Source organism: Oncorhynchus clarkii, chromosome 33, assembly GCF_045791955.1.
Source record: "Oncorhynchus clarkii lewisi isolate Uvic-CL-2024 chromosome 33, UVic_Ocla_1.0, whole genome shotgun sequence".
NCBI lineage: Eukaryota > Metazoa > Chordata > Actinopteri > Salmoniformes > Salmonidae > Oncorhynchus > Oncorhynchus clarkii.
Window position 1 is genome coordinate 2,431,781 of NC_092179.1, and position 24,835 is coordinate 2,456,615.

General features: G+C 41.9%; 1 protein-coding gene and 14 non-coding genes across 15 annotated transcripts in view; 14 read left to right on the forward strand and 1 right to left on the reverse strand.

Annotated features, from left to right (window-relative positions):
- The first annotated feature begins 1,062 nt into the window (after positions 1-1,062).
- On the forward strand, positions 1,063-1,134 carry trnaa-ugc (transfer RNA alanine (anticodon UGC)). The gene has a single exon. It is a non-coding gene; the product is annotated as a tRNA-Ala (tRNA).
- A 1,358-nt stretch (positions 1,135-2,492) lies between these two features.
- On the forward strand, positions 2,493-2,564 carry trnaa-ugc (transfer RNA alanine (anticodon UGC)). Its single transcript has one exon. It is a non-coding gene; the product is annotated as a tRNA-Ala (tRNA).
- Positions 2,565-3,963: 1,399 nt separating this feature from the next.
- trnaa-ugc (transfer RNA alanine (anticodon UGC)) lies at positions 3,964-4,035 on the forward strand. Its single transcript has one exon. It is a non-coding gene; the product is annotated as a tRNA-Ala (tRNA).
- A 1,394-nt stretch (positions 4,036-5,429) lies between these two features.
- On the forward strand, positions 5,430-5,501 carry trnaa-ugc (transfer RNA alanine (anticodon UGC)). Its single transcript has one exon. It is a non-coding gene; the product is annotated as a tRNA-Ala (tRNA).
- Positions 5,502-6,930: 1,429 nt separating this feature from the next.
- trnaa-ugc (transfer RNA alanine (anticodon UGC)) lies at positions 6,931-7,002 on the forward strand. The gene has a single exon. It is a non-coding gene; the product is annotated as a tRNA-Ala (tRNA).
- A 1,362-nt stretch (positions 7,003-8,364) lies between these two features.
- trnaa-ugc (transfer RNA alanine (anticodon UGC)) lies at positions 8,365-8,436 on the forward strand. Its single transcript has one exon. It is a non-coding gene; the product is annotated as a tRNA-Ala (tRNA).
- Positions 8,437-9,882: 1,446 nt separating this feature from the next.
- Positions 9,883-9,954, forward strand: trnaa-ugc (transfer RNA alanine (anticodon UGC)). Its single transcript has one exon. It is a non-coding gene; the product is annotated as a tRNA-Ala (tRNA).
- Positions 9,955-10,806: 852 nt separating this feature from the next.
- On the forward strand, positions 10,807-10,878 carry trnaa-ugc (transfer RNA alanine (anticodon UGC)). Its single transcript has one exon. It is a non-coding gene; the product is annotated as a tRNA-Ala (tRNA).
- A 1,407-nt stretch (positions 10,879-12,285) lies between these two features.
- Positions 12,286-12,357, forward strand: trnaa-ugc (transfer RNA alanine (anticodon UGC)). The gene has a single exon. It is a non-coding gene; the product is annotated as a tRNA-Ala (tRNA).
- Positions 12,358-13,209: 852 nt separating this feature from the next.
- Positions 13,210-13,281, forward strand: trnaa-ugc (transfer RNA alanine (anticodon UGC)). The gene has a single exon. It is a non-coding gene; the product is annotated as a tRNA-Ala (tRNA).
- A 1,407-nt stretch (positions 13,282-14,688) lies between these two features.
- On the forward strand, positions 14,689-14,760 carry trnaa-ugc (transfer RNA alanine (anticodon UGC)). The gene has a single exon. It is a non-coding gene; the product is annotated as a tRNA-Ala (tRNA).
- A 1,420-nt stretch (positions 14,761-16,180) lies between these two features.
- trnaa-ugc (transfer RNA alanine (anticodon UGC)) lies at positions 16,181-16,252 on the forward strand. Its single transcript has one exon. It is a non-coding gene; the product is annotated as a tRNA-Ala (tRNA).
- Positions 16,253-17,694: 1,442 nt separating this feature from the next.
- Positions 17,695-17,766, forward strand: trnaa-ugc (transfer RNA alanine (anticodon UGC)). The gene has a single exon. It is a non-coding gene; the product is annotated as a tRNA-Ala (tRNA).
- An 824-nt stretch (positions 17,767-18,590) lies between these two features.
- LOC139392536 (piggyBac transposable element-derived protein 4-like) overlaps positions 18,591-24,835 on the reverse strand; it is a 15,316-nt gene continuing 9,071 nt past the window's right edge. The window contains 6 exon segments of the mRNA XM_071140580.1: positions 18,591-19,609; positions 19,935-20,533; positions 20,645-20,851; positions 20,889-20,987; positions 20,989-21,131; positions 21,259-21,453. Of these exon segments, the coding sequence (XP_070996681.1) occupies positions 18,591-19,609; positions 19,935-20,533; positions 20,645-20,851; positions 20,889-20,987; positions 20,989-21,131; positions 21,259-21,453 (2,262 nt within the window).
- Positions 22,208-22,279, forward strand: trnaa-ugc (transfer RNA alanine (anticodon UGC)). Its single transcript has one exon. It is a non-coding gene; the product is annotated as a tRNA-Ala (tRNA).

Below are 24,835 nucleotides of genomic sequence, written 5' to 3' on the forward strand. Positions count from 1 at the left end.
TGATCCCGCCCTGGCTTACATTAAAAAAAAAAACACACAATTAACCTGAATTAGGGCCAGACTAGTTACCATCATTTTCTCACATTGCCATTGAAAGTTTTTTCTATTGTCTCTTTTTGGTCCATTTAGATTGTTAATGTAGATTGTATATATATATATATATATATTTTTAATGTTATGGTTAAAAATGTTAATGTTTTACTTGTCGTAGGCTCCTAAGTGGACCATAAGGTTAAAAACCAAACCAAATTAAGAAAACTAAACTGAAAAACAAAAAAATACAATTAAAAACTAAGTTGCTCCGCCAGAGTGTCTCTTTTGGGCCACTTTTGCTGGTCCCAAGCCCGGATAAAGGAGGAGGGTTGGAATTGTGACATAAAAAAAAACAAGAATCGACAGAAGAAAGTTCATTTGTAGTTCTAAATATATTTAGGGTGTGTTTTACTCACTTCTTGTCTCTCCCACGGAGTTATTCCTCTCTCCAACCGCGTCCATCACAATTACATGATCATGGCAAATTATGCAAATTAGGTGATGACGTCATTTAGCGACTTCTAGCGTCTTTTAGGACAGCCAATAGCTACTTTCCTTACTGAGGAGTTGGCAACACTGCTAACTTTAAACATCAGCTATCTGAGCAGCTAACCGATCGCTGCAGCTGTACATTGCCCATCTGTAAATAGCCCACCCAATCTACCGACCTCATCCCCATATGGTTTTTATTTACTTTCTGCACTTTTGCACACCAGTATTTCTACTTGCACATCATCATCTGCTCATCTATCACTCCAGTGTTCATTTGCTAAATTGTGATTACTTCGCTACTATGGCCTATTTATTGCCTTTTTTTTTATTTCCCCCCCCCCCCCCCCCCTTCTATTTTGTTATTGACTGTGCGCTTGTTTGTTCCATGTGTAACTCTGTGTTGTTGTTTGTGTTGCACTGCTTTGCTTTATCTTGGCCAGGTCGCAGTGGTGTATGAGAACTTGTCCTTAACTGCCTTACCTGGTTAAATAAAGGTGACATTTAAAAAATAAGTAAAACATTTTTCTTTTACAGAAAGGGGTTGTAGCTCAGTGGTAGAGCGCATGCTTTGCATGTATGAGGTCCTGGGTTCAATCCCCAGCTTCTCCATGTTTTTTTGCAAAGACCCAACTTCTACTTTCCAGAATGTTGAAATTCTAAGCAGGAAACAGAGATGTGCAAAATCATTTGGTCTTGTAATCTGAAGAATATGCGTTCAATCCCTGTTAGTACATTTATAGAACAGAAGTGGCATGGTTGCCAACTTTTATGGCATCATTTTCAAAAACTGAAGTTCATGTTTTCGATCCCTGTCCGTACCTGTTTTAAGAATTGCTGGTATCATTTCATTGTAGTTTCAATGGAGTGGTGTATATAAAAAGTACATTGTATTAATAGTTCACCCCTCCGCTTCCAGACTGTATATGAATGTGGGAAGCCGCCGCTGGCTGATCCCGCCCTGGCTTACATTAATAGTTACCATCATTTTCTCACATTGCCATTGAAAGTTTTTTCTATTGTCTCTTTTTGGTCCATTTAGATTGTTAATGTAGATTGTATATATATATATATATATTTTTATGTTGTTATGGTTAAAAATGTTAATGTTTTACTTGTCGTAGGCTCCTAAGTGGACCATAAGGTTAAAAACCAAACCAAATTAAGAAAACTAAACTGAAAAACAAAAAAATACAATTAAAAACTAAGTTGCTCCGCCAGAGTGTCTCTTTTGGGCCACTTTTGCTGGTCCCAAGCCCGGATAAAGGAGGAGGGTTGGAATTGTGACATAAAAAAAAACAAGAATCGACAGAAGAAAGTTCATTTGTAGTTCTAAATATATTTAGGGTGTGTTTTACTCACTTCTTGTCTCTCCCACGGAGTTATTCCTCTCTCCAACCGCGTCCATCACAATTACATGATCATGGCAAATTATGCAAATTAGGTGATGACGTCATTTAGCGACTTCTAGCGTCTTTTAGGACAGCCAATAGCTACTTTCCTTACTGAGGAGTTGGCAACACTGCTAACTTTAAACATCAGCTATCTGAGCAGCTAACCGATCGCTGCAGCTGTACATTGCCCATCTGTAAATAGCCCACCCAATCTACCGACCTCATCCCCATATGGTTTTTATTTACTTTCTGCACTTTTGCACACCAGTATTTCTACTTGCACATCATCATCTGCTCATCTATCACTCCAGTGTTCATTTGCTAAATTGTGATTACTTCGCTACTATGGCCTATTTATTGCCTTTTTTTTTATTTCCCCCCCCCCCCCCTTCTATTTTGTTATTGACTGTGCGCTTGTTTGTTCCATGTGTAACTCTGTGTTGTTGTTTGTGTTGCACTGCTTTGCTTTATCTTGGCCAGGTCGCAGTGGTGTATGAGAACTTGTCCTTAACTGCCTTACCTGGTTAAATAAAGGTGACATTTAAAAAATAAGTAAAACATTTTCCTTTACAGAAAGGGGTTGTAGCTCAGTGGTAGAGCGCATGCTTTGCATGTATGAGGTCCTGGGTTCAATCCCCAGCTTCTCCATGTTCTTTTGCAAAGACCCAACTTCTACTTTCCAGAATGTTGAAATTCTAAGCAGGAAACAGAGATGTGCAAAATCATTTGGTCTTGTAATCTGAAGAATATGCGTTCAATCCCTGTTAGTACATTTATAGAACAGAAGTGGCATGGTTGCCAACTTTTATGGCATAATTTTCAAAAACTGAAGTTCATGTTTTCGATCCCTGTCCGTACCTGTTTTAAGAATTGCTGGTATCATTTCATTGTAGTTTCAATGGAGTGGTGTATATAAAAAGTACATTGTATTAATAGTTCACCCCTCCGCTTCCAGACTGTATATGAATGTGGGAAGCCGCCGCTGGCTGATCCCGCCCTGGCTTACATAAAAAAAAAAAACACACAATTAACCTGAATTAGGGCCAGACTAGTTACCATCATTTTCTCACATTGCCATTGAAAGTTTTTTCTATTGTCTCTTTTTGGTCCATTTAGATTGTTAATGTAGATTGTATATATATATATTTTATTTTTTTTGTAATGTTATGGTTAAAAATGTTAATGTTTTACTTGTCGTAGGCTCCTAAGTGGACCATAAGGTTAAAAACCAAACCAAATTAAGAAAACTAAACTGAAAAACCAAAAAATACAATTAAAAACTAAGTTGCTCCGCCAGAGTGTCTCTTTTGGGCCACTTTTGCTGGTCCCAAGCCCGGATAAAGGAGGAGGGTTGGAATTGTGACATAAAAAAAAACAAGAATCGACAGAAGAAAGTTCATTTGTAGTTCTAAATATATTTAGGGTGTGTTTTACTCACTTCTTGTCTCTCCCACGGAGTTATTCCTCTCTCCAACCGCGTCCATCACAATTACATGATCATGGCAAATTATGCAAATTAGGTGATGACGTCATTTAGCGACTTCTAGCGTCTTTTAGGACAGCCAATAGCTACTTTCCTTACTGAGGAGTTGGCAACACTGCTAACTTTAAACATCAGCTATCTGAGCAGCTAACCGATCGCTGCAGCTGTACATTGCCCATCTGTAAATAGCCCACCCAATCTACCGACCTCATCCCCATATGGTTTTTATTTACTTTCTGCACTTTTGCACACCAGTATTTCTACTTGCACATCATCATCTGCTCATCTATCACTCCAGTGTTCATTTGCTAAATTGTGATTACTTCGCTACTATGGCCTATTTATTGCCTTTTTTTTTATTTCCCCCCCCCCCCCTTCTATTTTGTTATTGACTGTGCGCTTGTTTGTTCCATGTGTAACTCTGTGTTGTTGTTTGTGTTGCACTGCTTTGCTTTATCTTGGCCAGGTCGCAGTGGTGTATGAGAACTTGTCCTTAACTGCCTTACCTGGTTAAATAAAGGTGACATTTTAAAAAATAAGCAAAACATTTTTCTTTTGCAGAAAGGGGTTGTAGCTCAGTGGTAGAGCGCATGCTTTGCATGTATGAGGTCCTGGGTTCAATCCCCAGCTTCTCCATGTTTTTTTGCAAAGACCCAACTTCTACTTTCCAGAATGTTGAAATTCTAAGCAGGAAACAGAGATGTGCAAAATCATTTGGTCTTGTAATCTGAAGAATATGCGTTCAATCCCTGTTAGTACATTTATAGAACAGAAGTGGCATGGTTGCCAACTTTTATGGCATAATTTTCAAAAACTGAAGTTCATGTTTTCGATCCCTGTCCGTACCTGTTTTAAGAATTGCTGGTATCATTTCATTGTAGTTTCAATGGAGTGGTGTATATAAAAAGTACATTGTATTAATAGTTCACCCCTCCGCTTCCAGACTGTATATGAATGTGGGAAGCCGCCGCTGGCTGATCCCGCCCTGGCTTACATTAAAAAAAAAAACACACAATTAACCTGAATTAGGGCCAGACTAGTTACCATCATTTTCTCACATTGCCATTGAAAGTTTTTTCTATTGTCTCTTTTTGGTCCATTTAGATTGTTAATGTAGATTGTATAGAATTGTTTATTTTTATGTTATGGTTAAAAATGTTAATGTTTTACTGTGACTTGTCGTAGGCTCCTAAGTGGACCATAAGGTTAAAAACCAAACCAAATTAAGAAAACTAAACTGAAAAACAAAAAAATACAATTAAAAACTAAGTTGCTCCGCCAGAGTGTCTCTTTTGGGCCACTTTTGCTGGTCCCAAGCCCGGATAAAGGAGGAGGGTTGGAATTGTGACATAAAAAAAAACAAGAATCGACAGAAGAAAGTTCATTTGTAGTTCTAAATATATTTAGGGTGTGTTTTACTCACTTCTTGTCTCTCCCACGGAGTTATTCCTCTCTCCAACCGCGTCCATCACAATTACATGATCATGGCAAATTATGCAAATTAGGTGATGACGTCATTTAGCGACTTCTAGCGTCTTTTAGGACAGCCAATAGCTACTTTCCTTACTGAGGAGTTGGCAACACTGCTAACTTTAAACATCAGCTATCTGAGCAGCTAACCGATCGCTGCAGCTGTACATTGCCCATCTGTAAATAGCCCACCCAATCTACCGACCTCATCCCCATATGGTTTTTATTTACTTTCTGCACTTTTGCACACCAGTATTTCTACTTGCACATCATCATCTGCTCATCTATCACTCCAGTGTTCATTTGCTAAATTGTGATTACTTCGCTACTATGGCCTATTTATTGCCTTTTTTTTTATTTCCCCCCCCCCCTTCTATTTTGTTATTGACTGTGCGCTTGTTTGTTCCATGTGTAACTCTGTGTTGTTGTTTGTGTTGCACTGCTTTGCTTTATCTTGGCCAGGTCGCAGTGGTGTATGAGAACTTGTCCTTAACTGCCTTACCTGGTTAAATAAAGGTGACATTTTAAAAAATAAGTAAAACATTTTTCTTTTACAGAAAGGGGTTGTAGCTCAGTGGTAGAGCGCATGCTTTGCATGTATGAGGTCCTGGGTTCAATCCCCAGCTTCTCCATGTTTTTTTGCAAAGACCCAACTTCTACTTTCCAGAATGTTGAAATTCTAAGCAGGAAACAGAGATGTGCAAAATCATTTGGTCTTGTAATCTGAAGAATATGCGTTCAATCCCTGTTAGTACATTTATAGAACAGAAGTGGCATGGTTGCCAACTTTTATGGCATAATTTTCAAAAACTGAAGTTCATGTTTTCGATCCCTGTCCGTACCTGTTTTAAGAATTGCTGGTATAATTTCATTGTAGTTTCAATGGAGTGGTGTATATAAAAAGTACATTGTATTAATAGTTCACCCCTCCGCTTCCAGACTGTATATGAATGTGGGAAGCCGCCGCTGGCTGATCCCGCCCTGGCTTACATAAAAAAAAAAAACACACAATTAACCTGAATTAGGGCCAGACTAGTTACCATCATTTTCTCACATTGCCATTGAAAGTTTTTTCTATTGTCTCTTTTTGGTCCATTTAGATTGTTAATGTAGATTGTATATATATATATATATATATATATATATTTTTTTTTTTTTTTTTTTTTTTTTTGTAATGTTATGGGTAAAAATGTTAATGTTTTACTTGTCGTAGGCTCCTAAGTGGACCATAAGGTTAAAAACCAAACCAAATTAAGAAAACTAAACTGAAAAACAAAAAAATACAATTAAAAACTAAGTTGCTCCGCCAGAGTGTCTCTTTTGGGTCACTTTTGCTGGTCCCAAGCCCGGATAAAGGAGGAGGGTTGGAATTGTGACATAAAAAAAAACAAGAATCGACAGAAGAAAGTTCATTTGTAGTTCTAAATATATTTAGGGTGTGTTTTACTCACTTCTTGTCTCTCCCACGGAGTTATTCCTCTCTCCAACCGCGTCCATCACAATTACATGATCATGGCAAATTATGCAAATTAGGTGATGACGTCATTTAGCGACTTCTAGCGTCTTTTAGGACAGCCAATAGCTACTTTCCTTACTGAGGAGTTGGCAACACTGCTAACTTTAAACATCAGCTATCTGAGCAGCTAACCGATCGCTGCAGCTGTACATTGCCCATCTGTAAATAGCCCACCCAATCTACCGACCTCATCCCCATATGGTTTTTATTTACTTTCTGCACTTTTGCACACCAGTATTTCTACTTGCACATCATCATCTGCTCATCTATCACTCCAGTGTTCATTTGCTAAATTGTGATTACTTCGCTACTATGGCCTATTTATTGCCTTTTTTTTTATTTCCCCCCCCCCCCCCTTCTATTTTGTTATTGACTGTGCGCTTGTTTGTTCCATGTGTAACTCTGTGTTGTTGTTTGTGTTGCACTGCTTTGCTTTATCTTGGCCAGGTCGCAGTGGTGTATGAGAACTTGTCCTTAACTGCCTTACCTGGTTAAATAAAGGTGACATTTTAAAAAATAAGTAAAACATTTTTCTTTTACAGAAAGGGGTTGTAGCTCAGTGGTAGAGCGCATGCTTTGCATGTATGAGGTCCTGGGTTCAATCCCCAGCTTCTCCATGTTCTTTTGCAAAGACCCAACTTCTACTTTCCAGAATGTTGAAATTCTAAGCAGGAAACAGAGATGTGCAAAATCATTTGGTCTTGTAATCTGAAGAATATGCGTTCAATCCCTGTTAGTACATTTATAGAACAGAAGTGGCATGGTTGCCAACTTTTATGGCATCATTTTCAAAAACTGAAGTTCATGTTTTCGATCCCTGTCCGTACCTGTTTTAAGAATTGCTGGTATCATTTCATTGTAGTTTCAATGGAGTGGTGTATATAAAAAGTACATTGTATTAATAGTTCATCCCTCCGCTTCCAGACTGTATATGAATGTGGGAAGCCGCCGCTGGCTGATCCCGCCCTGGCTTACATTAATAGTTACCATCATTTTCTCACATTGCCATTGAAAGTTTTTTCTATTGTCTCTTTTTGGTCCATTTAGATTGTTAATGTAGATTGTATATATATATATATTATTTTTTTTGTAATGTTATGGGTAAAAATGTTAATGTTTTACTTGTCGTAGGCTCCTAAGTGGACCATAAGGTTAAAAACCAAACCAAATTAAGAAAACTAAACTGAAAAACAAAAAAATACAATTAAAAACTAAGTTGCTCCGCCAGAGTGTCTCTTTTGGGCCACTTTTGCTGGTCCCAAGCCCGGATAAAGGAGGAGGGTTGGAATTGTGACATAAAAAAAAACAAGAATCGACAGAAGAAAGTTCATTTGTAGTTCTAAATATATTTAGGGTGTGTTTTACTCACTTCTTGTCTCTCCCACGGAGTTATTCCTCTCTCCAACCGCGTCCATCACAATTACATGATCATGGCAAATTATGCAAATGAGGTGATGACGTCATTTAGCGACTTCTAGCGTCTTTTAGGACAGCCAATAGCTACTTTCCTTACTGAGGAGTTGGCAACACTGCTAACTTTAAACATCAGCTATCTGAGCAGCTAACCGATCGCTGCAGCTGTACATTGCCCATCTGTAAATAGCCCACCCAATCTACCGACCTCATCCCCATATGGTTTTTATTTACTTTCTGCACTTTTGCACACCAGTATTTCTACTTGCACATCATCATCTGCTCATCTATCACTCCAGTGTTCATTTGCTAAATTGTGATTACTTCGCTACTATGGCCTATTTATTGCCTTTTTTTTTATTTCCCCCCCCCCCCCCTTCTATTTTGTTATTGACTGTGCGCTTGTTTGTTCCATGTGTAACTCTGTGTTGTTGTTTGTGTTGCACTGCTTTGCTTTATCTTGGCCAGGTCGCAGTGGTGTATGAGAACTTGTCCTTAACTGGCTTACCCGGTTAAATAAAGGTGACATGTTAAAAAATAAGTAAAAGGTTTTCCTTCTACAGAAAGGGGATGTAGCTCAGTGGTAGAGCGCATGCTTTGCATGTATGAGGTCCTGGGTTCAATCCCCAGCTTCTCCATGTTCTTTTGCAAAGACCCAACTTCTACTTTCCAGAATGTTGAAATTCTAAGCAGGAAACAGAGATGTGCAAAATCATTTGGTCTTGTAATCTGAAGAATATGCGTTCAATCCCTGTTAGTACATTTATAGAACAGAAGTGGCATGGTTGCCAACTTTTATGGCATCATTTTCAAAAACTGAAGTTCATGTTTTCGATCCCTGTCCGTACCTGTTTTAAGAATTGCTGGTATCATTTCATTGTAGTTTCAATGGAGTGGTGTATATAAAAAGTACATTGTATTAATAGTTCACCCCTCCGCTTCCAGACTGTATATGAATGTGGGAAGCCGCCGCTGGCTGATCCCGCCCTGGCTTACATAAAAAAAAAAAACACACAATTAACCTGAATTAGGGCCAGACTAGTTACCATCATTTTCTCACATTGCCATTGAAAGTTTTTTCTATTGTCTCTTTTTGGTCCATTTAGATTGTTAATGTAGATTGTATATATATATATATATATATATATATATATATTTTTTTTTATATATATATATATATATTTTTTTTTTTTTTGTAATGTTATGGTTAAAAATGTTAATGTTTTACTTGTCGTAGGCTCCTAAGTGGACCATAAGGTTAAAAACCAAACCAAATTAAGAAAACTAAACTGAAAAACAAAAAAATACAATTAAAAACTAAGTTGCTCCGCCAGAGTGTCTCTTTTGGGCCACTTTTGCTGGTCCCAAGCCCGGATAAAGGAGGAGGGTTGGAATTGTGACATAAAAAAAAACAAGAATCGACAGAAGAAAGTTCATTTGTAGTTCTAAATATATTTAGGGTGTGTTTTACTCACTTCTTGTCTCTCCCACGGAGTTATTCCTCTCTCCAACCGCGTCCATCACAATTACATGATCATGGCAAATTATGCAAATTAGGTGATGACGTCATTTAGCGACTTCTAGCGTCTTTTAGGACAGCCAATAGCTACTTTCCTTACTGAGGAGTTGGCAACACTGCTAACTTTAAACATCAGCTATCTGAGCAGCTAACCGATCGCTGCAGCTGTACATTGCCCATCTGTAAATAGCCCACCCAATCTACCGACCTCATCCCCATATGGTTTTTATTTACTTTCTGCACTTTTGCACACCAGTATTTCTACTTGCACATCATCATCTGCTCATCTATCACTCCAGTGTTCATTTGCTAAATTGTGATTACTTCGCTACTATGGCCTATTTATTGCCTTTTTTTTTATTCCCCCCCCCCCCCCTTCTATTTTGTTATTGACTGTGCGCTTGTTTGTTCCATGTGTAACTCTGTGTTGTTGTTTGTGTTGCACTGCTTTGCTTTATCTTGGCCAGGTCGCAGTGGTGTATGAGAACTTGTCCTTAACTGCCTTACCCGGTTAAATAAAGGTGACATTTTAAAAAATAAGCAAAACATTTTTCTTTTGCAGAAAGGGGTTGTAGCTCAGTGGTAGAGCGCATGCTTTGCATGTATGCGGTCCTGGGTTCAATCCCCAGCTTCTCCATGTTTTTTTGCAAAGACCCAACTTCTACTTTCCAGAATGTTGAAATTCTAAGCAGGAAACAGAGATGTGCAAAATCATTTGGTCTTGTAATCTGAAGAATATGCGTTCAATCCCTGTTAGTACATTTATAGAACAGAAGTGGCATGGTTGCCAACTTTTATGGCATCATTTTCAAAAACTGAAGTTCATGTTTTCGATCCCTGTCCGTACCTGTTTTAAGAATTGCTGGTATCATTTCATTGTAGTTTCAATGGAGTGGTGTATATAAAAAGTACATTGTATTAATAGTTCACCCCTCCGCTTCCAGACTGTATATGAATGTGGGAAGCCGCCGCTGGCTGATCCCGCCCTGGCTTACATTTTTTTTAAAAACACACAATTAACCTGAATTAGGGCCAGACTAGTTACCATCATTTTCTCACATTGCCATTGAAAGTTTTTTCTATTGTCTCTTTTTGGTCCATTTAGATTGTTAATGTAGATTGTATAGAATTATTTATTTTTATGTTATGGTTAAAAATGTTAATGTTTTACTGTGACTTGTCGTAGGCTCCTAAGTGGACCATAAGGTTAAAAACCAAACCAAATTAAGAAAACTAAACTGAAAAACAAAGAAATACAATTAAAAACTAAGTTGCTCCGCCAGAGTGTCTCTTTTGGGTCACTTTTGCTGGTCCCAAGCCCGGATTTGTTTGTTCCATGTGTAACTCTGTGTTGTTGTTTGTGTTGCACTGCTTTGCTTTATCTTGGCCAGGTCGCAGTGGTGTATGAGAACTTGTCCTTAACTGGCTTACCTGGTTAAATAAAGGTGACATTTAAAAAAATAAGCAACATTTATTTCTTTCCCAGAAAGGGGATGTAGCTCAGTGGTAGAGCGCATGCTTTGCATGTATGAGGTCCTGGGTTCAATCCCTAGCTTCTCCATGTTTTTTTGCAAAGACCCAACTTCTACTTTCCAGAATGTTGAAATTCTAAGCAGGAAACAGAGATTTGCAAAATAATTTGGTCTTGTAATCTGAAGAATATGCGTTCAATCCCTGTTAGTACATTTATAGAACAGAAGTGGCATGGTTGCCAACTTTTATGGCATCATTTTCAAAAACTGAAGTTCATGTTTTCGATCCCTGTCCGTACCTGTTTTAAGAATTGCTGCTATCATTTCATTGTAGTTTCAATGGAGTGGTGTATATAAAAAGTACATTGTATTAATAGTTCACCCCTCCGCTTCCAGACTGGATATGAATGTGGAAAGCCGCCGCTGGCTGATCCCGCCCTGGCTTACATTTAAAAAAAAACACAATTAACCTGAATTAGGGCCAGACTAGTTACCATCATTTTCTCACATTGCCATTGAAAGTTTTTTCTATTGTCTCTTTTTGGTCCATTTAGATTGTTAATGTAGATTGTATATATATATATATATATATATATATATTTTTTTTTTTGTAATGTTATGGTTAAAAATGTTAATGTTTTACTTGTCGTAGGCTCCTAAGTGGACCATAAGGTTAAAAACCAAACCAAATTAAGAAAACTAAACTGAAAAACAAAAAAATACAATTAAAAACTAAGTTGCTCCGCCAGAGTGTCTCTTTTGGGCCACTTTTGCTGGTCCCAAGCCCGGATAAAGGAGGAGGGTTGGAATTGTGACATAAAAAAAAACAAGAATCGACAGAAGAAAGTTCATTTGTAGTTCTAAATATATTTAGGGTGTGTTTTACTCACTTCTTGTCTCTCCCACGGAGTTATTCCTCTCTCCAACCGCGTCCATCACAATTACATGATCATGGCAAATTATGCAAATTATGTGATGACGTCATTTAGCGACTTCTAGCGTCTTTTAGGACAGCCAATAGCTACTTTCCTTACTGAGGAGTTGGCAACACTGCTAACTTTAAACATCAGCTATCTGAGCAGCTAACCGATCGCTGCAGCTGTACATTGCCCATCTGTAAATAGCCCACCCAATCTACCGACCTCATCCCCATATGGTTTTTATTTACTTTCTGCACTTTTGCACACCAGTATTTCTACTTGCACATCATCATCTGCTCATCTATCACTCCAGTGTTCATTTGCTAAATTGTGATTACTTCGCTACTATGGCCTATTTATTGCCTTTTTTTTTATTCCCCCCCCCCCTTCTATTTTGTTATTGACTGTGCGCTTGTTTGTTCCATGTGTAACTCTGTGTTGTTGTTTGTGTTGCACTGCTTTGCTTTATCTTGGCCAGGTCGCAGTGGTGTATGAGAACTTGTCCTTAACTGGCTTACCCGGTTAAATAAAAGTGACATTTTAAAAAATAAGCAAAACATTTTTCTTTTACAGAAAGGGGTTGTAGCTCAGTGGTAGAGCGCATGCTTTGCATGTATGCGGTCCTGGGTTCAATCCCCAGCTTCTCCATGTTTTTTTGCAAAGACCCAACTTCTACTTTCCAGAATGTTGAAATTCTAAGCAGGAAACAGAGATGTGCAAAATCATTTGGTCTTGTAATCTGAAGAATATGCGTTCAATCCCTGTTAGTACATTTATAGAACAGAAGTGGCATGGTTGCCAACTTTTATGGCATCATTTTCAAAAACTGAAGTTCATGTTTTCGATCCCTGTCCGTACCTGTTTTAAGAATTGCTGGTATCATTTCATTGTAGTTTCAATGGAGTGGTGTATATAAAAAGTACATTGTATTAATAGTTCACCCCTCCGCTTCCAGACTGTATATGAATGTGGGAAGCCGCCGCTGGCTGATCCCGCCCTGGCTTACATTTTTTTTAAAAACACACAATTAACCTGAATTAGGGCCAGACTAGTTACCATCATTTTCTCACATTGCCATTGAAAGTTTTTTCTATTGTCTCTTTTTGGTCCATTTAGATTGTTAATGTAGATTGTATAGAATTATTTATTTTTATGTTATGGTTAAAAATGTTAATGTTTTACTGTGACTTGTCGTAGGCTCCTAAGTGGACCATAAGGTTAAAAACCAAACCAAATTAAGAAAACTAAACTGAAAAACAAAGAAATACAATTAAAAACTAAGTTGCTCCGCCAGAGTGTCTCTTTTGGGTCACTTTTGCTGGTCCCAAGCCCGGATTTGTTTGTTCCATGTGTAACTCTGTGTTGTTGTTTGTGTTGCACTGCTTTGCTTTATCTTGGCCAGGTCGCAGTGGTGTATGAGAACTTGTCCTTAACTGGCTTACCTGGTTAAATAAAGGTGACATTTAAAAAAATAAGCAACATTTATTTCTTTCCCAGAAAGGGGATGTAGCTCAGTGGTAGAGCGCATGCTTTGCATGTATGAGGTCCTGGGTTCAATCCCTAGCTTCTCCATGTTTTTTTGCAAAGACCCAACTTCTACTTTCCAGAATGTTGAAATTCTAAGCAGGAAACAGAGATTTGCAAAATAATTTGGTCTTGTAATCTGAAGAATATGCGTTCAATCCCTGTTAGTACATTTATAGAACAGAAGTGGCATGGTTGCCAACTTTTATGGCATCATTTTCAAAAACTGAAGTTCATGTTTTCGATCCCTGTCCGTACCTGTTTTAAGAATTGCTGCTATCATTTCATTGTAGTTTCAATGGAGTGGTGTATATAAAAAGTACATTGTATTAATAGTTCACCCCTCCGCTTCCAGACTGGATATGAATGTGGAAAGCCGCCGCTGGCTGATCCCGCCCTGGCTTACATTTAAAAAAAAACACAATTAACCTGAATTAGGGCCAGACTAGTTACCATCATTTTCTCACATTGCCATTGAAAGTTTTTTCTATTGTCTCTTTTTGGTCCATTTAGATTGTTAATGTAGATTGTATATATATATATATATATATATATATATATTTTTTTTTGTAATGTTATGGTTAAAAATGTTAATGTTTTACTTGTCGTAGGCTCCTAAGTGGACCATAAGGTTAAAAACCAAACCAAATTAAGAAAACTAAACTGAAAAACAAAAAAATACAATTAAAAACTAAGTTGCTCCGCCAGAGTGTCTCTTTTGGGCCACTTTTGCTGGTCCCAAGCCCGGATAAAGGAGGAGGGTTGGAATTGTGACATAAAAAAAAACAAGAATCGACAGAAGAAAGTTCATTTGTAGTTCTAAATATATTTAGGGTGTGTTTTACTCACTTCTTGTCTCTCCCACGGAGTTATTCCTCTCTCCAACCGCGTCCATCACAATTACATGATCATGGCAAATTATGCAAATTATGTGATGACGTCATTTAGCGACTTCTAGCGTCTTTTAGGACAGCCAATAGCTACTTTTCTTACTGAGGAGTTGGCAACACTGCTAACTTTAAACATCAGCTATCTGAGCAGCTAACCGATCGCTGCAGCTGTACATTGCCCATCTGTAAATAGCCCACCCAATCTACCGACCTCATCCCCATATGGTTTTTATTTACTTTCTGCACTTTTGCACACCAGTATTTCTACTTGCACATCATCATCTGCTCATCTATCACTCCAGTGTTCATTTGCTAAATTGTGATTACTTCGCTACTATGGCCTATTTATTGCCTTTTTTTTTATTCCCCCCCCCCCTTCTATTTTGTTATTGACTGTGCGCTTGTTTGTTCCATGTGTAACTCTGTGTTGTTGTTTGTGTTGCACTGCTTTGCTTTATCTTGGCCAGGTTGCAGTGGTGTATGAGAACTTGTCCTTAACTGCCTTACCTGGTTAAATAAAGGTGACATTTAAAAAAATAAGCAAAACATTTTTATTTTACAGAAAGGGGTTGTAGCTCAGTGGTAGAGCGCATGCTTTGCATGTATGCGGTCCTGGGTTCAATCCCCAGCTTCTCCATGTTTTTTTTGCAAAGACCCAACTTCTACTTTCCAGAATGTTGAAATTCTAAGCAGGAAACAGAGATGTGCAAAATCATTTGGTCTTGTAATCTGAAGAATATGCGTTCAATCCCTGTTAGTACATTTATAGAACAGAAGTGGCATGGTTGCCAACTTTTATGGCATAATTTTCAAAAACTGAAGTTCATGTTTTCGATCCCTGTCCGTACCTGTTTTAAGAATTGCTGGTATCATTTCATTGTAGTTTCAATGGAGTGGTGTATATAAAAAGTACATTGTATTAATAGTTCACCCCTCCGCTTCCAGACTGTATATGAATGTGGGAAGCCGCCGCTGGCTGATCCCGCCCTGGCTTACATTTAAAAAAAAAACACACAATTAACCTGAATTAGGGCCAGACTAGTTACCATCATTTTCTCACATTGCCATTGAAAGTTTTTTCTATTGTCTCTTTTTGGTCCATTTAGATTGTTAATGTAGATTGTATATATATATATATATATATATATATATATATATATTTTTTTTTTTGTAATGTTATGGTTAAAAATGTTAATGTTTTACTTGTCGTAGGCTCCTAAGTGGACCATAAGGTTAAAAACCAAACCAAATTAAGAAAACTAAACTGAAAAACAAAAAAATACAATTAAAAACTAAGTTGCTCCGCCAGAGTGTCTCTTTTGGGCCACTTTTGCTGGTCCCAAGACCGGATAAAGGAGGAGGGTTGGAATTGTGACATAAAAAAAAACAAGAATTGACAGAAGAAAGTTCATTTGTAGTTCTAAATATATTTAGGGTGTGTTTTACTCACTTCTTGTCTCTCCCACGGAGTTATTCCTCTCTCCAACCGCGTCCATCACAATTACATGATCATGGCAAATTATGCAAATTATGTGATGACGTCATTTAGCGACTTCTAGCGTCTTTTAGGACAGCCAATAGCTACTTTCCTTACTGAGGAGTTGGCAACACTGCTAACTTTAAACATCAGCTATCTGAGCAGCTAACCGATCGCTGCAGCTGTACATTGCCCATCTGTAAATAGCCCACCCAATCTACCGACCTCATCCCCATATGGTTTTTATTTACTTTCTGCACTTTTGCACACCAGTATTTCTACTTGCACATCATCATCTGCTCATCTATCACTCCAGTGTTCATTTGCTAAATTGTGATTACTTCGCTACTATGGCCTATTTATTGCCTTTTTTTTTATTCCCCCCCCCCCCTTCTATTTTGTTATTGACTGTGCGCTTGTTTGTTCCATGTGTAACTCTGTGTTGTTGTTTGTGTTGCACTGCTTTGCTTTATCTTGGCCAGGTTGCAGTGGTGTATGAGAACTTGTCCTTAACTGCCTTACCTGGTTAAATAAAAGTGACATTTTAAAAAATAAGCAAAACATTTTTCTTTTACAGAAAGGGGTTGTAGCTCAGTGGTAGAGCGCATGCTTTGCATGTATGCGGTCCTGGGTTCAATCCCCAGCTTCTCCATGTTTTTTTGCAAAGACCCAACTTCTACTTTCCAGAATGTTGAAATTCTAAGCAGGAAACAGAGATGTGCAAAATCATTTGGTCTTGTAATCTGAAGAATATGCGTTCAATCCCTGTTAGTACATTTATAGAACAGAAGTGGCATGGTTGCCAACTTTTATGGCATAATTTTCAAAAACTGAAGTTCATGTTTTCGATCCCTGTCCGTACCTGTTTTAAGAATTGCTGGTATCATTTCATTGTAGTTTCAATGGAGTGGTGTATATAAAAAGTACATTGTATTAATAGTTCACCCCTCCGCTTCCAGACTGTATATGAATGTGGGAAGCCGCCGCTGGCTGATCCCGCCCTGGCTTACATTTAAAAAAAAAAACACACAATTAACCTGAATTAGGGCCAGACTAGTTACCATCATTTTCTCACATTGCCATTGAAAGTTTTTTCTATTGTCTCTTTTTGGTCCATTTAGATTGTTAATGTAGATTGTATATATATATATATATATATATATATATATATATATATATATATATATATATATATATATTTTTTTAATGTTATGGTTAAAAATGTTAATGTTTTACTTGTCGTAGGCTCCTAAGTGGACCATAAGGTTAAAAACCAAACCAAATTAAGAAAACTAAACTGAAAAACAAAAAAATACAATTAAAAACTAAGTTGCTCCGCCAGAGTGTCTCTTTTGGGCCACTTTTGCTGGTCCCAAGCCCGGATAAAGGAGGAGGGTTGGAATTGTGACATAAAAAAAAACAAGAATCGACAGAAGAAAGTTCATTTGTAGTTCTAAATATATTTAGGGTGTGTTTTACTCACTTCTTGTCTCTCCCACGGAGTTATTCCTCTCTCCAACCGCGTCCATCACAATTACATGATCATGGCAAATTATGCAAATTATGTGATGACGTCATTTAGCGACTTCTAGCGTCTTTTAGGACAGCCAATAGCTACTTTCCTTACTGAGGAGTTGGCAACACTGCTAACTTTAAACATCAGCTATCTGAGCAGCTAACCGATCGCTGCAGCTGTACATTGCCTATCTGTAAATAGCCCACCCAATCTACCGACCTCATCCCCATATGGTTTTTATTTACTTTCTGCACTTTTGCACACCAGTATTTCTACAAGCACATCATCATCTGCTCATCTATCACTCCAGTGTTCATTTGCTAAATTGTGATTACTTCGCTACTATGGCCTATTTATTGCCTTTTTTTTTTATTTCCCCCCCCCCCCCCTTCTATTTTGTTATTGACTGTGCGCTTGTTTGTTCCATGTGTAACTCTGTGTTGTTGTTTGTGTTGCACTGCTTTGCTTTATCTTGGCCAGGTCACAGTGGTGTATGAGAACTTGTCCTTAACTGCCTTACCTGGTTAAATAAAGGTGACATTTTAAAAAATAAGCAAAACATCTTTCTTTTGCAGAAAGGGGTTGTAGCTCAGTGGTAGAGCGCATGCTTTGCATGTATGCGGTCCTGGGTTCAATCCCCAGCTTCTCCATGTTTTTTTGCAAAGACCCAACTTCTACTTTCCAGAATGTTGAAATTCTAAGCAGGAAACAGAGATGTGCAAAATCATTTGGTCTTGTAATCTGAAGAATATGCGTTCAATCCCTGTTAGTACATTTATAGAACAGAAGTGGCATGGTTGCCAACTTTTATGGCATCATTTTCAAAAACTGAAGTTCATGTTTTCGATCCCTGTCCGTACCTGTTTTAAGAATTGCTGGTATCATTTCATTGTAGTTTCAATGGAGTGGTGTATATAAAAAGTACATTGTATTAATAGTTCACCCCTCCGCTTCCAGACTGTATATGAATGTGGGAAGCCGCCGCTGGCTGATCCCGCCCTGGCTTACATTTTTTTTAAAAACACATTAAAAAAAAAAAAACACAATACCATCATTTTCTCACATTGCCATTGAAAGTTTTTTCTATTGTCTCTTTTTGGTCCATTTAGATTGTTAATGTAGATTGTATAGAATTATTTATTTTTATGTTATGGTTAAAAATGTTAATGTTTTACTGTGACTTGTCGTAGGCTCCTAAGTGGACCATAAGGTTAAAAACCAAACCAAATTAAGAAAACTAAACTGAAAAACAAAGAAATACAATTAAAAACTAAGTTGCTCCGCCAGAGTGTCTCTTTTGGGTCACTTTTGCTGGTCCCAAGCCCGGATTTGTTTGTTCCATGTGTAACTCTGTGTTGTTGTTTGTGTTGCACTGCTTTGCTTTATCTTGGCCAGGTCGTAGTGGTGTAGGAGAACTTGTCCTTAACCCTCCCGTTGTCCTCCTATTATGCCTAGCACACAGTGTCCCCCCGGGTCACCCTGTCCCGTCTTGGCTAAAGGCCCAGTGGGCACAAGTTTGACAGTATGCGTGTGAACAGCCTTTGCAGATGTATTTCTTACACCTGCAGCACGCGGTGTAGGTCTTGGCGTCCTTCTTGGGTGGGCAGAGCTGACACCTCTTCCTCTTACTCGCCACCGGCGGGGCGGCTGGGGCGGCGGCGGCCGGGCCAGCGGCTTGCTCCCGGGCTGGCGGACGAGCCTCGGCGGTGGCACTCTGTAGGACTTTGACAAGTGCGGACGCGGCTTGGGTGCGGGGGAGACGCTGCCTTCTTTGTATCAAGGGCTTCACGAGTGCCTTTCCGAGCTGCTCCAGGAACACCCTCCTCTTGTTCCGCTTCCCAGGCATCCAGTCGGGCTTGATCTCTCGCCATATGACAAAGGCGTTGTAGGAGGACACGTCGAGGATGTTGTGGAAGATGACCAGGGGCCAGCGGGCGGTCATCCGTCTGCAGCTGTAGGTCCCGACCACCTTGTCTAGGTTGTCCACGCCGCCCTTGTTGCAGTTGTAGTCTAGGATGAGGGCCGGCTTCCGGTCGCGGCGATCGCTAACGTCGGGCTCCGCGTGCAGCGTGCTCAGAAGTAGCACGTTCTTATTTCTCTTTGCCAGGTAGGACACTAGAGTGGCGGTGGGCGTGAAGGCGAACCTGGAGGACAGGACCTGTCTGCCCTTTGACTGGAGCAGCGCGGGCGGGAGCTCGGCCTTGTTCTTTCTCACCGTGCCCACCATGGTGAGGTTCCTCTCGAGGAGCCGCTGGCCCAGTTCGTAGGAGGTGAAGAAATTGTCACACGTGACGTTGTGACCGCCCGGCAGTCCCTCGGTCAGATCGAGGACGACGCGGGCGCCCTGGTTCTTCTCGGGGCCTCCGCCGGCCGCCTTGCCGGTGTAGACTTGCATCTTCCAAGCGTAGCTGGACTTGGCGTCGCAGGCCACCCACGACTTGATGCCGTATTTGGCCGGCTTGCTGGGAATGTACTGTCGGAAAGGACAGCGTCCTTTCGGTGGGGAGAAGGGAGGGGAGAGGAGATTAGCAGCGTCATCGTTAAAGCGGGGACACTGCGTTTATGTTACACAAATCAAATCAAATGTATTTATATAGCCCTTCGTACATCAGCTGATATCTCAAAGTGCTGTACAGAAACCCAGCCTAAAACCCCAAACAGCAAGCGATGCAGGTGTAGAAGCACGGAGCCGCCGCCGCCGCCGCCTCCGCCGCCGCCGCTACTGCGGATTGCTACTACTGCCCATTGCTACTACTGCCCACGCTACTAGTGCTACCTCTCTATGCTACACGCACATACACAGATACATAGACGGTACCTCTGAACGGGACCAGTTGTTCGTCCACCGTCAGGTCGGGCCCCGGGTTGTAGAGGGCCGGCAGCCGCTCCTCCCACAGGTCCCATACCTCTCTTATGGCCGCCAGTCTGTCGGTGGCGAGTCTGGCGGGTCTCGACTGGCGGTCGTCGAATCGCAGCAGCCTCGAGTACTTGTGAAACACCTTGAGCGGCATGGTGGCGCGGAACACGGTCCTGCCGCTCTCGGCGTCCCACAGGCTGGCCGCGGCCTCGCCTCGGGACCTGTAGACGCCGGCTAGGATCAGCAGCCCTACGTAGGCGCGCAGGTCGGTGGAGTCCATGGGTCGCCAGCCGTCGCCGTATTTTCTCACCCCCTGCAGATTTGTCATGTCCACAATGATCCTTTCTATCGCCGGTGTGACAAACAGCCGGAAGGCGGACTCGATGTCGAGCGCTCGCGACGCGGCGTAGGCCGTGGGGCCCGGCGTCACGACGGAGCCGGGGCGGCGGATGGCGCGGGGCCGGTCCGGGCCGCGATAGGCCACGGAGGACCATTTGATTTTGCCGTTCTTTGACAGCAACGTCTCCCTTTGGGCTCGGGCGGCTGCCGCCGCGTCCTCTCTGTCTCGCTCTGGCTCTCTGGCTCTGTCTCGATCTGGCTCTCTGTCTCGCTCTCGCTCTCTGTCTGGCTCTGTGTCTCGCTCTCGGGCAGCGGCCGTGTCTCCCTCTCGCTCTTCCTCCGAAGAGGAGCACGACCGTGAGGCCGAGTCGTCGTCGTCGTAGTCGTCCGCATCACGCTCGGGGTTGTATTCCTCACCGTCTTCATCTTCCGAAACGTCCTCCTCTTCGGATTCCAAGTAGTCTTCCTCGTCTTCTTGGTCGACACTGGAGGATATCTGTTCCAGGACCTGAGCCGCGCTCAAACAAGGACTGCGAGGCGTCGTAGGCGGAGGGCTCGCGCTCGGCGGGGACGTATTCCTCCTCATCATCGTCCTCATCATAGTCCTCATCTTCTTCTGCTTCTTCTTCTTCTTCTTCTTCTTCTTCTCTTTCTTCCTCTTCTTCTTCCTGACAATATTAGTAGCCTCTGTACAGCCGGCTTACAGTCGTAGGCGGAGGGCTCACGCTCGGCGGGGTCGTATTCCTCCTCGTCGTTGTCCTCGTCTTCTTCTTCTTCTTCCTTCTTCTTCCTTCTTCTTCTTCTTCTTCCTTCTTCTTCCTGACAATATTAGTAGCCTCTCTACGGCGGCCTTACAGTGGCCACGTGAATGGGACGAGGCACGCGAACGGACGAGGCGCGCGGTCGGCCCTGCCTGCTCCTTCGGACCCTTCGGCCCGTCCGGTACGCTTGGCTGGCCTCCTCGTGTGATTGCAACGAGGTCTTGCACTGAGTTCTTGTGGACAAGTGGTGCCAGGGTCACTCTGACCCGGCCCAGACACAGGGGAACAACTCGTAACACAGGGCCAGGGTCACTCTGACCCAGACCAGACAGTGGTAGGAGGGTTACAACATAAACCTTGCTAACGCTGCCGGGGTCACTCTGACCCACACAGACAGGGGGGGGAATCAACTCGTAACTCTGCCCGGGGTCACTATGACCCGGCCCAGACAGGGGTAGGGTATTGTAACAACAACCATACCCAAAAGGCACAATTTCCACAACCAAAGGAAGGCAGTGTAGCAGGGGGGGCGTTTTTAGAATCAATACCCAAACTCACAAGGGGCCCAAGGGGGGCCCGGGGAGGGCAGTACGCACACAGGGCCCTTGCCCGGAATGTGGCGGGTGTCAATTCTGGGGCAGGACCTTTGACTAGTGTCCACCAGATGGTAGTGTTGGGTCACTATGACCCAGCCCAGACAGTGGTAGGAGGGTTACGACATACACCTTGATAAGGCTGCCAGGGTCACTCTGACCCACACAGACACGGGGAATCAACTCGTAACTCTGCCCGGGGTCACTCTGACGTCACTATGATCCCGCCCACCTTGCTGTTTGACTAGTATCCACCAGGTGGTAGTGTTGGGTCACTATGACCCGGCCCAGACAGGGGTAGGAGGGTTACAACATACACCTTGCTAAGGCTGCCAGGGTCTCTCTGACCCACACAGACACGGGTGATCAACTCGTAACCCTGCCCGGGGTCACTCTGACCCACACAGACACGGGGGATCAACTCGTAACCCTGCCCGGGGTCACTCTGACCCGCCGAGACAACAGGAGGGTTAACTGGCTTACCTGGTTAAATAAAGGTGACATTTAAAAAAATAAGCAACATTTATTTCTTTCCCAGAAAGGGGATGTAGCTCAGTGGTAGAGCGCATGCTTTGCATGTATGAGGTCCTGGGTTCAATCCCTAGCTTCTCCATGTTTTTTTGCAAAGACCCAACTTCTACTTTCCAGAATGTTGAAATTCTAAGCAGGAAACAGAGATTTGCAAAATAATTTGGTCTTGTAATCTGAAGAATATGCGTTCAATCCCTGTTAGTACATTTATAGAACAGAAGTGGCATGGTTGCCAACTTTTATGGCATCATTTTCAAAAACTGAAGTTCATGTTTTCGATCCCTGTCCGTACCTGTTTTAAGAATTGCTGCTATCATTTCATTGTAGTTTCAATGGAGTGGTGTATATAAAAAGTACATTGTATTAATAGTTCACCCCTCCGCTTCCAGACTGGATATGAATGTGGAAAGCCGCCGCTGGCTGATCCCGCCCTGGCTTACATTTAAAAAAAAACACAATTAACCTGAATTAGGGCCAGACTAGTTACCATCATTTTCTCACATTGCCATTGAAAGTTTTTTCTATTGTCTCTTTTTGGTCCATTTAGATTGTTAATGTAGATTGTATAGAATGATTTATTTTTATGTTATGGTTAAAAATGTTAATGTTTTACTGTGACTTGTCGTAGGCTCCTAACTGGACCATAAGGTTAAAAACCAAACCAAATTAAGAAAACTAAACTGAAAAACAAAAAAATACAATTAAAAACTAAGTTGCTCCGCCAGAGTGTCTCTTTTGGGTCACTTTTGCTGGTCCCAAGCCCGGATAAAGTAGGAGGGTTGGAATTGTGACATAAAAAAAACAAGAATCGACAGAAGAAAGTTCATTTGTAGTTCTAAATATATTTAGGGTATTTTTTACTCACTTTTTGTCTCTCCCCTGGAGTTGTTCCTCTCTCCAACAGCGTCCATCACAATTACATGATCATGGGCAATTATGCAAATTAGGTGATGACGTCATTTAGAGACTTCTAGCGTCTTTTAGGGCAGGGATTATACCAGGAGAAATAGAGTGAAAGATAGTATAGAGGCTGAGTGGAGCAGCAGCTGTGGAAGTCCATCAATAGACCAAGAAGCTTAATCGCATATCGTTAATTGGAGCGGGGGAGGAAAGTGGAGAAAAGTCGAAGAAGGCTTTAGATGAAGGGCTCTCCCAACTCCTACCCTGTGTGACACCCGTAAAAAGGTGACCCCAAAATCGAAAATAGATAGAAGACCGGAGGACAACCAGAGTCAGAATGGGCCTTCCCAACCATACATTGGAATAGCGTGCAAAAATTACGAGTCTTTCTCCAGCGGCTGGAGAAATCGTTCCTGGCAGGCTAGTGCGGGGAGGTAAAGGAGGGGCCCTCTAGTAGGGCCTCTTCAGCCCCTACTTGTGCGACACCTGACAGGGGTGGTTCAATATCTGTATGTTAGTGCTCAGACTTACATGCTAGGGTTGAGTGGGATGCGGCTTGCCGAGAGTTAACATTACATGGAGATGGGCGTCCAGTGGTGTACTACCAAGTCTCAGGTTCGCCTGAGTACGGGACTCTACACGACATGGTGGGAGCTCTCTCCACGCTTCTCGGAGCATGAAGTGGAATGGTATGTGAATAACGATTAGCTGGCGCTACCAGGCCTCACATGGAAGTGTGTTTGTCTCCTCTACGTTCAGAGACTCGAGGTGGAGACAACCCATGGGCCCCGTGGGTTGGGACACTGCACAGTGCAAGACATTCAGTCCTTGGCAGGCTAATGTGAGGAGGTAAGGGAGGGGACCTCCAGTAGGGCCTCTTCAACCCCTACTGACAGGATGTCTGACGAGGACAAATCGAGCTGCCTTAGGCAGGCTGATGTGGGGAGCTGGAGAGAGGGCTCGCATGGCTGGTTTGTGTGGGGTCCGCTGTTTCCTTCCCGTATGAAGTCTGGCAGAGACAGAGCGAAAGGTCTCTAACATGTTAGTGCAGGGAGGTAAGGGAGGAGCCCTCTAGTAGGGTTCTTTCAACTCCTACCTGTAGGTCACCAACCTCAGGTGTCGATAACATGAAAACTAGAGCTACCTCGGTACCGGTCTGTTGTAAGGAGGGTTTTGCAGAGGGTGAGGGCTACTGATCGCTAACGGGATGGAGTAGTTGGTCCTGGAATATGTGGAGTATGGGGCTTTCCGCTAAGCATGAAAATGTGTTGGTGGTTACAACCAACTCAATGATTTACAGTAGAGCTCTTGGACACGAAGCCTGTTCCCCTAGACAGGCAGCCAATCAGAGAACGATGGCTTAAACCCCAGCTCCGGCTGGGTGGGGAGGTCCAAGATAATTGGGAACGGCTGAGTAAGCGTTCTGCGGTGTCAGTCTGATCACAGAAAGCTGTGACGAAACAAGAGATTTGCGTCCCCTACTTGCTCGGACAGCTCCAATTGAATTGAACGCTGCCCGCTGAGAGTGAACATTAAATGGGGATGGTCTGTGTCCAGCGGTTACGTACTACCAGGTCTCAGGTTCGCCTGAGTCGGGACTCTACACGTCATGGTGGGGGTTCTCTCCACGCTCTTCGGAGTATGAAGTGGAATGGCATGTGACTGACCATTAGCTGGCACTACCAGGCCTCAGGCTTGCCTGAGAGCGGGACCTCACACATTATAGGTGTGTTTGTCC